This window comes from Monodon monoceros, unplaced genomic scaffold (assembly GCF_005190385.1).
Source record: "Monodon monoceros isolate NGI ecotype Baffin Bay Population unplaced genomic scaffold, NGI_Narwhal_1 Super_Scaffold_7, whole genome shotgun sequence".
Lineage (NCBI taxonomy): Eukaryota > Metazoa > Chordata > Mammalia > Artiodactyla > Monodontidae > Monodon > Monodon monoceros.
In genome coordinates, this window is record NW_021703784.1 from 103,070,014 (window position 1) to 103,083,014 (window position 13,001).

Here is a 13,001-nt window from a genome sequence, read left to right on the forward strand (position 1 = left end):
CCCAGCATCCCTGAGGGAGACTGGGTACCTGAAAGGGGGCAGGGAGGAGAGGGGTAGGCCTCCTGGTGCAGTGCCGCCTGCCTCGCTCACTCCCCCGTCATGGGACTCTGGAAGAAAGTATTAACTACAGTTTGATAAAGGGTTTTATTGTGTCCCTTGAAAGCCCTAACTTTTCTCTTGGAAGCCCTAACTTTTCTCTTGGAGGAAGCCTGGCCTCTGTGAAGGACACAGAACCAGACACCTGGGCCGCCTGGGAGCCCCCCCGCTCCCTACACTCGACCCCCACCTCCACGTCCTTCCATTTGCCCTCCAGCCCTGGCCAATCTGGTTCGGGATCCCTCCCTTGTCACAGGGGTCAGCTGCCGGCCTGACCCGCCCCAGACAGCAGACCCCAACCCTTCTGGGACAGGAGGCTGCCTTCAGGATCAGGTTCAAAACTGCTCCGGCCCCTCTGCTCTGTCACTTCACATCCAGTTCCCAGCACGTGCTGCGCTGTCCCAGCTCTGCAGCCCCAGCGCCGCGCCCCGGCCTTGGACAGAGTGCCCCCCCTTCCCTGCTGGACCCAGCGGAGCAGAAGGACAAGGGCAGGGACTCTGCACCCAGATGCCTGGTTTGCATCTCAGCTTCTTGGAAAAGCAAATCACTAGAAACAGGTAGTTGGATTACCTGAGGGATGGGAATTTGCTCACGTCTTTGTACATCTTGCCCAGGAGTGGAATCCAGATCGTGTCTCTCCTGGCGTCAGCTCCTGGGCCCCGGCTGTGTCCCCCATGTCGCGCACCTGCGGTGCCCGGTGGAGGGCAGCCAGTAATATCAGTCTGTGTCTTACACGAGCATCCAGGCTCCAGCCCTGGGAGGGCCACGCCTGTAATTCTTCCCGAATTCCTGGTTTCTCCAGCCAAGGGAGACTATTCCTTACTAAGGATAAGCTCCCAGTCAGGGTGCTCAGCCTCAAACAGTCCACGACAGGACTGAGCCTTTTACGGCAGAGCTACCTACACCAGAACACAGAAACCCGGACTCCTCAGAAAATGGATTTATTTTTATATTTCTAGAAACATTAGCTGGATGATCAGCACAGACATGGAGCAATCCTGATGGTGTTTATCCGGAGGACGGTCTGAGGGCTCACGATAACTGCAAGACAGAGCAGGGCCCGGCATGAACACAGATCCGGATGCCGTCAACCAGCTACCGCGAGACCCAGCCGCCGCCCACTCTTTCCTCGAGGGTCTGCCTTGCACCAGCACCGCCCCGCAGCCGGGCAGAACTGGCCACCCAGTGATGTCCCACAGGCCATGGTTTTTGGTCATCACTGACCACCTGCCTCACCACTTGCTCCGTGAGCCCCGTCAGACCCCACAGGGGCTGCAACACCCCGGGGCCTGGAGGCCAGGGGCGCCCTTGCTGCGGGCCCCCAGCCTGGTCTCCCCCACGTGCCCAGAGATCCCTGCCCTGCATGGGTGGGGGCACCCCTTCTGGCTACGCTGAGGCTACTGGAGGTGGCGGAGGGTACAGGAGAGGCTCCCTACTGACCCAACTCTAGTAAAGCTGAAGCTACCGTCTCTGGTACGTTCCACCGTTTGTAACCGAGGATTGTGAGAGACATACATCGTCCCTCGTTATCTGCAGGGGATGGGTTCCAGGACCCCTGAGGACACCGGCATCTAAGGACGCTCAAGCCCCTTAATAAGATGGTCTATTGTCTGCATGTAACCTACACACACCCTCCCGTATACTCTCAACCATCTCTAGGTCACATGTGAGGCCTAAAACACTGTAAACACCATATGAACAGGTGTAAATACAACGTATAATATAGATCCTATGTAAATACTTGGTGAAGCAAATTCAAGTTTTGCTTTTTGGAACTCTCTGGAATTTTCTTTTCTTGCAAATTTTCTTTTTTTTTTTTGGCCCTGCGGCACGCAGGCTCTTAGTTGTGGCATGTGGGATCTTAGTTCCCTGGACAGGGATCAAACCTGCACCCCCTGCATTGGAAGCACGGAGTCAACCACTGGACCGCCAGGGAAGTCCCTCCTGCAAATGTTCAATCTGTGGCTGGTTGACTCTGCGAGTGTGGCAGACGGGGATACAGGGGGCCAAATGTACACCTCCTGAGACAAGATGCTGCAGCCTGTGGGTCCCGCCCCAAGGGGCTGTGACCTCCAGTGGAGGCCCCTGCAGGGACAGTTCTGTTCCCGCTTGTGGGTTTACTGGGAAATGGCAGGGGGCTCTGGATGGGAACAAAAGGTCGTGTGGGGTCAGGGAGACGGGGGAGACACAGCCCAGGCCTTGGAAAGCGGGCAGCAACGGCTAGGTGAGGGCCGAGGGGGATCCCTCCGTGAACCCTCGTCCCGGCCCTGCTCCGTGAGGCCGGACAGGAAGAGCGGGGTCTCCTGCCCCCACTCAGGGCACAGGCTCCCCTCCTGTCCCTATGCTGAGCCGCCAACTCCCACAAGTCACCACAAGGCCGCTGGATGCGGTGGCCTCTCCACTCCCGCTCACCAGGCCCTGCCTGCGCGCCCCTGGGGGAGGCCCCTGCTGTGAAGTACCCCCCTCAGGTGCCAGCCCTTCCCGCCACCGCTTCCTCCCTTCCCGGCTGAGGTTCTGTCCACCCCACGCGCTGCACCTGCCAGAACCCGCGGCAAGTCCACACAGGGGCGCTGCTTCTTCACCTCTCCAACCTCTGACCTCACCCCTTCCCGCCTCCATCCCCTCCCCCCTCCCAGCAGACCCACCTTGGTGACGTCCATTGTTACTGGCCCTTTAAATCAGGGGCACCACATGTGCCTGGACGCCCCTTCGTCCGGGGGACAGGACGGAGGGGCCTCGTGTCCCTGGTCTCTCAGCCCCTGTGCTCGAGCCCACCCTGCCCGCTCCATCCCACCAGCATCCGGATGCCCTGGCCCTCCAGGGGCCACCCCGGCTGCCGCCTCCCCAGGGAAACCTCTCCAGACCTTCTCTCCCAGGACTGCCTTCCTTCGGGCTCCAGACGGGCCTCCCTCCTCCCCCAAAGCCTCTTTCACTCCTTCAAACAAACCAGCCCCACCTCCGCCTCCTGGCCCAGTCGACCTCACACCCTTCCAGCCACCACCTCTTCTCTTTAACCACCTTCTGAGGATGCTGTCCCCACCTGCCTTTGCTTCATGGAACAAACATGAACGAACGCCCGAAGCATTACGGTACGATGAAGTCTGACGAGCCGCCCACAGGAATTGGAACACAGGACACACGATCCCTCTGCATTTGTGACTCCTTCCTTCCCCGCCCCTCCAGAGGCAGCCACACCCGTGATTCTGTGCATACCGTTCTTCCTTTAAAAATGTGCCGTTGTTATGTGTGTGCGTAATGCGTGCGCGAGCGAGCGTGTGCCCAGCAGCACGAGGCTGAGCTCTGCCCACCTCCGGGCTTCATGACTCGGCCTCACCCTCACATAGTCTAAGATCGTCCCTGCCGTGTGGAGGTGGGCCATCCACTGCACTGGACAACATCCCACTGAGGGAATCTCCGTTGCTCGTCCATTCCCCGTGGTGGACACGTGACCTGCTTCTGGGTTGTCCGGCAAGAACCCAGCTGCCAGGGCCGCGCCCTCCACAAGCCCCGGAGTGGTTAACGACTGCTACCCGCCCCTCCCCGGCAGAGCCAGGACGCGGGCAGAGCTCTCACTGGTCTCTGGGCTGCTGCACCCACAAAAGCGCCTGGCAGAGGGCAGAGCCCCGTCCAACCTGGCCCAGCACAGGACGCGGGGCAACACCCAGAGGACGGGAACGCAGCAGCCACGCTTTCTCCAACTTACTTCTTTTCCTTTTGTAGTTTTTCCTTTTCTTGAATCTCATATTGATTTTTGGCCACGATTCTGTCTTTTCAATGACTGTGGCTTCTACTTGAACAAGATCCTTTCTGGAAGAGAGGAAAACGAACAGTAATGTACCTTCCTGATTATTTTTCAGTTTTACTAGTGCTTTACGTGAGAACATCTAAATAAAGTTTAACTTCCTTTTCTGCTGGTTATCAACGTCATACGCCCTCCCTGCAGGCACTGTGAAAACTACCAAAAAGCACAACAAAGAACAGTGTCGTCCCACAGCAAATCTTAAAAGGGCCAAACTGCAGTGAATGAGTAACAGGTCAACGATTTGTCCTGGATGCTCTTTACTCGGGACACTACACACCCACGGGGAGAAGCGTAAGCGTGTTGAGCTTGGTGGTTGCAGCGGGTGTGACGGGAGCCCCTCTGCCCAGCCTCCCCGCCGGCATCTGAGAGCACGTTACCCGAGGAGGGGTCTGCCGAGCAGCGTGAAGTCGTCGGCCCCAACCAGCAGGACCTGAAATCAAACAGGCGTGTTACCAGCAAATAACACAAAGCCCCTAGAACAGGCAGTCGCCCAAGCACACTGGAAAGGAAGCAAGGTGTCAGTTCCCCGAAACCAAAACGTGGGCTTCCTCTGCTAACTAGCCACTCCCTCAACCTGGGACAGAGGGGGCGCCAGCTGGCGGCGTGGCTGTGTGTGCAGGGGCGCCCGGCTGCCTGCGGACATGCCCGCGCTGTCAGACCCGGACACGTGGAACTCGGTCATCCGGGTGAGCAGGTAACCTCCTATGGCAACAGTGGCTTTTAAAATACAACAACTTTTTATTGAAGTATAATACATACGGGGAAAAAATGTACAAACCAGACTGTGGTGTCTTTTATGCAGTTCACAGTCCTGCTGATACTGAAAAGATTGAGGTTCAAGGTATTCTTTTAATGACTGCAAAACCCTGCACGGCCAGGCAGCCTCTCTCACTGGAGGGAAACTGTGGCGCTAAGTGTGGCCTCAGATGAAGACAGTTCTGTGACCCAAGTGCAGTGGGGTTCTCATTAGACGTTGGGAGACTGTCTGAAATTCTCCTGATGAGAAAAAAACTCGACTGCATTAAGCTTAAATGTCTAAAGACAAAGCCTATTTTGTAATAACATCAATGGGCTATGTGTGTTACGTGGTGACAAATAATGAAGTCTTGCTTGACTTACTCTCAGCCCGCCACGTTCTCAGCTGCTGGGCTCCCTACGTTATGAAAACCACCTGCATTAGGTGGAGCTTCCTAGGTTTTTGTTAATGTGAAATGTTTCAAAATAATGTCTTTTTAGAGATCCTCACAAAAACACTCCAGAAGTCTCTTATTTTAGATGTAAAAGGTAAATGTACTCTTGTTCGTGAGCTCATGACACAACCACGGGGGTCACCAAGGAGAAGGGGCTGTGCTGGCTGCTGGCGTCCACACAGCGCCCTGGTTCAGCCTGAGCCGTGGTCCTGCTCGGATCACAGGCTGTGGGAAGACCGTCTGAGAAAGGAGAGTTTAATGCTCCCCTGGGTGTAAATATGCAAAGAATCTACAATCACAAAGGAAGGAGGAGTTTTAAATTATAAAGAAAACCATATGTCATATCACATCACACCAACAGTTAACCACATCCTAAGAAAATGATCCGGTACAGAAATCTCATATTTTATCTACAGTTTTATGAATAGAAGTAGAATAGGCAAAAACCAGATAGGCCCCCGAACACAAGCGGAGGGCAGAGGCACTTGGCTAAACACGCAGGACACACCACGCGGCAGTTCAGGAGGGTCGGAAGACGACCAGCGCCCTGCGAGGTGCCTCTAAACCGTGCTCGCTGTTCAGCACAGCGGCAGCTGTCACGCCTAACGTCAGGGCAGTGTTCGAGCCGAAACGGAACATTTTCGCTTCATAAATCCGGGCCTGAGAACTCTTCACATCCCTAACTGGGATTTTCACTGTACCTGTGATCAGATATTTTCCTCTAAGAATACACTAAGGAGACGTGAGGCAAACCCTTCTCTGTCCGACGTGAGACAGACACACGCGTCCCCTTAGAGAAACGTGCTGATCGGCTCCCTGTAAGGAGGGGCCCTACCGAATCGGGCCGCCCTCGGGGAGCAGCTCTGCCCACACCCCCCTGACCCCACCGTGCCCACTGGCCAGCCTGCCGCGTCCCCAGAGCTGACTCACAGTCTCACCTTCTCCAGCCGGATCCTCTCTCCACACGCAACGTCTAACTTGTTTTCAATTAAAATCAGGTCTTCAGAGGTCACCTTCCACTGGTGGCTGGCAAAGTGCACCACTGCGAAGAGCCTGCCGTACTGGCCCCGGGCGATCAGCTCGTTCACCTTCTCCACGACCTCTGTGTGGAGAAGGGCGGTCAGGGTCACAGCTACACCCTCACCCGGGTGCCCGCTGCCCCGCCGCAGGCCAGGGTGAGCCGCCGCTCCCAGGAGCTGGCACTGGGGCGCGCGGGGCACACGGGGTTCTTACAGACGATCGTGCCCTGACGGCACAGAAGCTCCCATCCCCCTGCCATCCTCCCGCCTGAGCGCTCGGCGCGCCTGGCTTGGTTTCTCTGACCCTGCGGTGGAGAAACCCTCACCTGGTTTCATTCCCAGTCATTATTAACAACGAGCCAGCGGCCTGGCAAAGTGAGAGGAGAGGGCTTCTTGTAAACAAGGAAAACCTAGAATTATACCCTCATGGCGCTGGATGCTACCTGCTCACGTCTGCACGCACCCAGTCCCCGCTCCCACGGTCACCACCTCGTCTTAGGCCCGGCCCTTCTCTCCTGCCCCGACCCTCCTGGCCTCGCCTGCGGCTGGGCGCAGGGCACAGTGTCTGCCCTGGAAACCGAGTCAAGCCCTCGGCTGCACCTGGCCAAGAGGGCGGAACCTCGCCTGCAGTTGTACTTTTCGGGCACAGCATCCGAAATAGTATTTAACAACTGGAAGATTCCACGCGTTACTATGGACTTCCAGCTTTTGGAAACTGAGGATCTTGCACTCATCCCGGTACTGGGCGTGGTGGCCACACTGCCCTCCTGGCGACACGCATCCTGTGTGACATGCCTCCCGACACCTGATGGCCTCTCGAACACCTGGGCTGGGGCCGGCTTCCACCGATGACCGGGCACGTCATTCTTCTTCCCTGAACTCCCGTTTCTACCAACAGCGGGGAGACAGAGCTGGGCCCTGGCCCTTGCGCCACCCGCATTACCTGCCTGCAACTCGGCTGGTGCCTTGGTGCCCTAGGAGGACTGGCTCAACGAATGAGGGTTTTGAGCTCTGGTGTTGAGCGAACCTGAGCTTTCACGCTGCGCCATGTCTCGGGCACCTGGAAACGTGAAGTCCTTGTTCTGTGGCCAGGAGGCCCCCTGTGGTGGAAGCAGGGGCGCCACCCCCTAGCTTCTGCCTCTCTTACCTGCGTGGTGTCTGGCCTCCTCGACGGGGTCTGGCACAACAATTTCTGGCCAAGGTGGTGAACTCAGTGACGTTTTAGGAACGTATCTGTAAAAATATTTTACAGACGTGGGTCACACACGCGTGAAAAGACGGTTCAAGATGTGTGAGAAATGACTGCGCTCAGCACACTAGGAAGGGCAAGGATCCGGCACGTCTCTGATGCTTGTGTGGCTGGCGGGACAGCTGCCCCCGCAGTTGTGGGCGAGCAAAACCTGCCCGCCCCAAAATGTCTCTTAGGCGTGCAGATTACTTCAAGCCGAAAACAATCAAGGCCCAAAAGACGCAGGAAGAAACTTTGGCAGGAGGCAGGCAGGCCTGGGTCTGCGCCCAGCTTCCTGAAACACTCGAGATGGAGGGCCTGTCCTGGGACACAGCATCACCAGAGACGGCTGCGAGGAACACAGGGGCCCAGAGATCTGAGGCCGCTCCTGTCCCACTGTCTCTGCAGGCCCAGCCAACATTTATTCACCAAACATCTGCTTTTCCACCTCCACGTGAATTGCCTTCATCCCCTCTGAAGTCTCAACCCCCTGCCCTCAACATCGTCCTTTGTCTTTAGCTGAAGGTGCTACTTAAGGTGAGGGCTTCTGCCATTTGCGCGAGTGGCTCATTTCTCCTGGGTCTCTCCTGTGTGTACAGGTTATTAAACTTTGGTTTGATTTTTCTCCTGTTAACCTGTCTCATGTCAATTTAACTCTCAGACCAGCCAGAAGATCCCAGAAAACTGGGGACCCTGCCGCTTCCAGCTCACTGTTCGCTCACTGTGAAGTGAGCGAACGCCCTCTCTGCCGGAGTCAACTGGCCCCCAAATGAAGCTGTGCACTCCCGTCACGCATCATGTCTGAGCAGCCCCGGGCGGCCCGGCAGCAGCCAGCCGAGGACCGAGGGACAAACCTGGAACGGGACTGGGGGCAGCAGTGGCCACTCACGGTGGTCACAGAAGTCAGCCGAGTTCATGAAAGCACCCTTTAGGGTTTCTGCCTCCACCCTCACCCAGGGTGCCCACTGCTCCTTTAGGGAAACACCAGGCCCTGCGTCCCCCCTGCGGAGAATCTCCGCTGCAGGAGCGCAGGCGGCTGCACTGAGAGCTTACTACGTGCCAGGCGCTCTTCTCTTTTTTTTTCTTCTGATTTTTGTACTGAAGTATAGTTGATTTACAATGTTAATTTCTGCTGTACAGCATAGTGATACAGTTATACACATACATTCTTTTTTATATTCTTTTCTGTCATGGTTTATCTCAGGAGATTGAATATAGTTCCCTATGCTCTCCAGTAGGACCCTGTCGTTTATCCATTCTATGTATAATACTTTCTATCTGTTAATCGCAAATTCCCAATCCATCCCTTCCCCATGGCAACCACAAGTCCTTCTAAGCTCTTTTTTGTTAAAAAATTTATTTTATTTTTGGCTGCATTGGGTCTTCGTTGCTGCACGCAGGCTTTCTCTAGTTGCGGCGAGCGGGGGCTACTCTTCGTTGCGGCGCGCAGGCTCTAGGCGTGCGGGCTTCAGTAGTTGTGGCTCGCGGGCTCTAGAGCGCAGGCTCAGCAGTTGTGGCGCACGGGCTTAGTTGCTCCGCGGCATGTGGGATCTTCCCGGACCAGGGATTGAACCCGTGTCCCCTGCATTGGCAGGCAGATTCTTAACCACTGCGCCAGCAGGGAAGCTCCCTTCTAAGCTCTTTAAATGCAGAAATTCACTCGACTCTCATGAAAACCCACTGAGATGGAGACTAATATCGCTTCCATTTTGCCGAAGAGGAACGAAGCTCAGAGTGCGTGACCCTGCTCAGGGACCCGGGCTGACAGGGCGGGGCAGGGACGGGACCCTGTGTATTCCTACCTATGATTTTGTCAAGTTTACCTTCTGTAGTTTATATTAATTTTATGTTTTTTCTTTAACACTGAACATGCTCTTTTAAATTACGTAAGGTCCTCCTGGAGATTCTGACACAACCATCCCGTGATTCGACCTTCCCAGTTAGAAATAAATCCCCAATTAGGAGTTAAAAGCTTTTGCCTAGAAAGACACAGCCGTGCAAGGCCCAGAACACCTTTGTCTTTGGGTGCTTGAGGTTCTGTCTGTATTTCTATATGTCAAGGGTCTGAGAAAAATACTGTCAAAAAAGTTAAAAGAAAACTAAATATTCTTGAAAACCCAAATGTTTGAAGTTCTGACTTTAGAAAGGAAAGGAAGAGAGTCACCAAAACCCACATTTTGATATTACCCTTGTGGAAATGAAGCGCTCTGCGAACTGAACCTTCGAGAAGCAGACCACAGGGAAGCTGAGGGAATAAAGAAACACGCGTAGTTACTAAAACGAAACGCAAGCCGCCCTTTACGACGCTCAGTGCAAGTGCCGCTATTGTGACTGGCACGCGATTTAAACCACATCACGACATGTCTACAGAAAAACCTAGGCCAACAAAACTAAAAGAACATCACTTACAGTTACTGGCTATTACCATAAGCGTCAGGATGTGTTTGTCACACCATTGAAAAGGGCCTAAAACCAAATCACCTACCTGCTAACCCACTCCTTGACCACAAGTGTCCACTAAGTTCAGGCCCTGTTCGGTACCCCAGTGTGGGAGCGGCCTCCAGGACGCCCCGACGAGCCCACCTCCTGGTGTTCTCACCCCTGTGTTGTCCCCCGACAGGGCACTGGTTTCTGTGACCAACAGCATGTGGCAGAAGTGACAGGCCAGCACTTCCGAGAGTAAGTTATAAAAGGGCAGCTGCTGTCCTGGGTGTCCTCTCTCATCTCTGCTGCAGGGCTGCTCTGCTGTGAGCAGTCCCTGGAGGGGCCTCCTGCCAGCAGCCCAGGGAGGGAGCTGGAAAGCAGATTCTGCAGCCCCAGCTGACAGCCCGACTTGAATCTAATGAGAGACTGGGAGCCAGAAGCACCCGCTAAGCTGCTGCTGGATCCTGACCGTCAGCGATGGATAATACACGTTAGGTATCTTGAGCTGCTGAATTTGGGGGTAATCTGGGACATAGCAGTAGATAATTAATGCACGGACAGAGGTACCCACAGCCTACTGAGAAGGACTCAGAAATAAAATGGCTGGTGCTTAAGTGCAAAAAGCAGAGGACAGGTTTCTCAATAACTACTGTTGGTTTTATTTTTTCAATTGAGCTCTAATTTATAAACCATAAAATTCACTCTTTTAAAGCTCACTCATTAGCGGTTGTTCCCAATTCTTGGTCTCCTGGGCTGGTTTCTCTTCCCCTCTGCCATCTTGGTGCGCTTGTGGTTTAGACATTGGATCTTACCTCTTCTTTACCTATAGCCGTTCCTCTGGTGATTGTATGAATTTAAATGTCACCTATACACTGGTGACTCCCAAGTTTACACCTGCAGCCTGTCAGACACGACAAACACCTGTCTCTTTGTCATCGTCACCTGCATGTTAACAGGCGTCTCAGAACCTAACAAAGGCTCCTGATCTGCCCCTCATGCCTGCTTCTCCCGCACCCCTCCCCATCTCACGTAATGGCGACTCCATCTTTCTAGCTGCTCAGGCCCCAAATCTCGGTCATTTATGACCCTTCTCTCTCACACCTCTCAGCCAACCTATCAGCAAGTCCCCTTGCCTCTCTTTGAGAGATCCAGGCTCTGACCACTTCAATCACCCAAGCCTGCATTATTACTAACACCCTGCTCTCGCCCTAGCCTCCCTTCTCTGCACAGCAGCTAGCGGGATCCTGTTAAAACTGAGGTCAGATCGTGTCACTACTTTGCGAAACTCTACAAGAGCACCCCATTTCACTCAGAGAAAAAGCCGAAGTCCTTACAGCGGCCGACAGGGCAGTGGGCAGTGTGGTTCCATCTGTCTCTCTGAGCTCGTGCCTCATGAGCTTCCCCTTGTTCACTGCACACCTTCCATTCTGGCCTCCTGGCTATTCCGGGAAGATGCCAAATGCAAGGGCCTATGCCTGACCACTCTTGCCCTGGACGCTCCCCCACCCCACGTGGCCCCCAGGCTAATTCTCTATTTCCTTTGGGTCTCCACTCCAATACCGTCTCAGTAGAGAGGCCTTCCCCATCCATCCTATTTAAAATTGAACTCTTTCTTCCCAACTCGGGCTTTATTTTTCTCCATGAGTCTTAACAGCTTCGAACATACTATGTAATTTGCTTCTTCTTAAAAATTTGCCTGTCTCTCTGCACAACCCTTCCCCCTGCGTCAGAATGCTAGCTCCATAAAAGCAGGGATTATTGTTTTATGTTTATAACTGATGTATTCGCTATTCTGGACCAGTGTTTGACTTGTGATAGGTGCTCGATAAATGGTGAATATACGAATAAATGAATGACATCTACTCTGCTAAGCCATCAAATGAGGCCCCTGTGGAATACTCCATGATTGGGAACTTGTGATTGGCCTCTCTTGAGAGCCATCCCACCGTTGAAAGCTCACAAAGTTTCTGCACCTGATGTGCTTCTCTTGCCTGTGGTCTTAGCTTAGCAGTGACCCCCCCTGGGAACAAATGGTGCCCCAGGATCATCCTTTAGATCCCTAAGGATCGTGCCAGTGTCCACCCTGTTTCCTTCACTTACTCTTCAAGGTCCTGCCTGTTTACCATTTTGGTCACCCTCTCTTTACGCAGTTCACTTCATCTGTGCTTCTCTCTGAAAACACTGGGTCTGGAATTGAACACAGCATTCTAGAGGTGGTTTTATATTGGTAGAATGCAGTAAGTCCCATTGCTTTTGTAAAAACTTCCCTGCCTGCTTAAACCCAAGTTTTATTATGGAAAATGACAAGCATACAAAAATAAAGAGAATAGCGAGTCCTCCTGTATCTCTCCCCAGACTCAACAGTTATCAACTCTTGGCCAAGCTTGATTCATTCACAGTGCCTCTGGCCCAACTCTGTGATTAAAGCAACTGTCAGTGTATTTCTATGAAAGATAAAGATTCTTTACAAAAACACAACCACAACACCATTATCACACCTAAAAAAGGGAACAATTATTTATTATCAATTCAGACCCAATTCTAAAACATAGATAAACATTCCCTCACACAGATACACACTCCAACCATTTCAGACAGAAGTTTATAGTGTTTCTGACAAACATAATCTTTTTGAGCCTCATGACAACCCAGTGCCTAAAATACAGCTGTCGCTTTTGCTGGATTGGTTACCATTAGGTAAGGACATTCATCACCATTTTCCAGATGAGGACGGTGAGGCTCAGAGAGTGGCTCGCAGCCTGCGGGTGATGGTTAAAGCACAGGCCTTGGAGCCGGACCGAGCTGTCTGATTCAGTCCTCTCCCACTTCCCTGCTGTGTGACCGTAAGCAAGTTACCTAACCACTCTGAGCCTCAGTTTGTTCCCCCGGTTAAATACAGCCTATATGGAAGTTGGGGAGCTTTCATCAGTATTTAAGCTACTAACTAAAGGAACCAGGATCTGAACCTAGGTTTCCCCAACTCTAAAGTCCGCGTTGTAATCACCGCATCAAAAAAAGCGATTAACATCGGTCGGACACAGACACACATGTGGCGGGACGGCAGGGCGCCCCACTTCCTCTCTTCACCCCGCGGCCAAGGTCTCACCCTCTCCGGGCCCCGACGCTCTCAGGACACTGCGGCTGCATGCAGACACCAGCCGCCCGAAGGTGACCGGCAGGGCCGAGGACGCCACAGCCGCCGCCATCTTCCCGCAGCCTAGACCGACACCGGAAGCGGAAGA

At 53.7% G+C, this 13,001-nt stretch overlaps 1 protein-coding gene across 2 annotated transcripts; it reads right to left on the bottom strand.

Annotated features, from left to right (window-relative positions):
* Positions 1 to 1,024: 1,024 nt before the first annotated feature.
* On the bottom strand, positions 1,025 to 12,980 carry MRPL21 (mitochondrial ribosomal protein L21). 2 transcript variants are annotated; one of them, XM_029209309.1, is made up of 7 exons: positions 12,866 to 12,980; positions 9,523 to 9,580; positions 7,255 to 7,340; positions 6,027 to 6,190; positions 4,276 to 4,328; positions 3,800 to 3,903; positions 1,025 to 1,137 (listed from the first exon to the last, which is right to left on the bottom strand). In XM_029209309.1, the coding sequence occupies exons 1-7, from the start codon at positions 12,963 to 12,965 to the stop codon at positions 1,073 to 1,075; spliced, it is 630 nt and encodes a 209-aa protein (XP_029065142.1). In that variant the 5' UTR covers positions 12,966 to 12,980; the 3' UTR covers positions 1,025 to 1,072. The 2 variants fall into 2 exon arrangements, with proteins under 2 accessions (XP_029065142.1, XP_029065141.1); XM_029209308.1 differs by lacking the exon at positions 1,025 to 1,137 and having other exon boundaries at positions 1,163 to 3,903.
* Between the last annotated feature and the right edge of the window lie 21 nt (positions 12,981 to 13,001).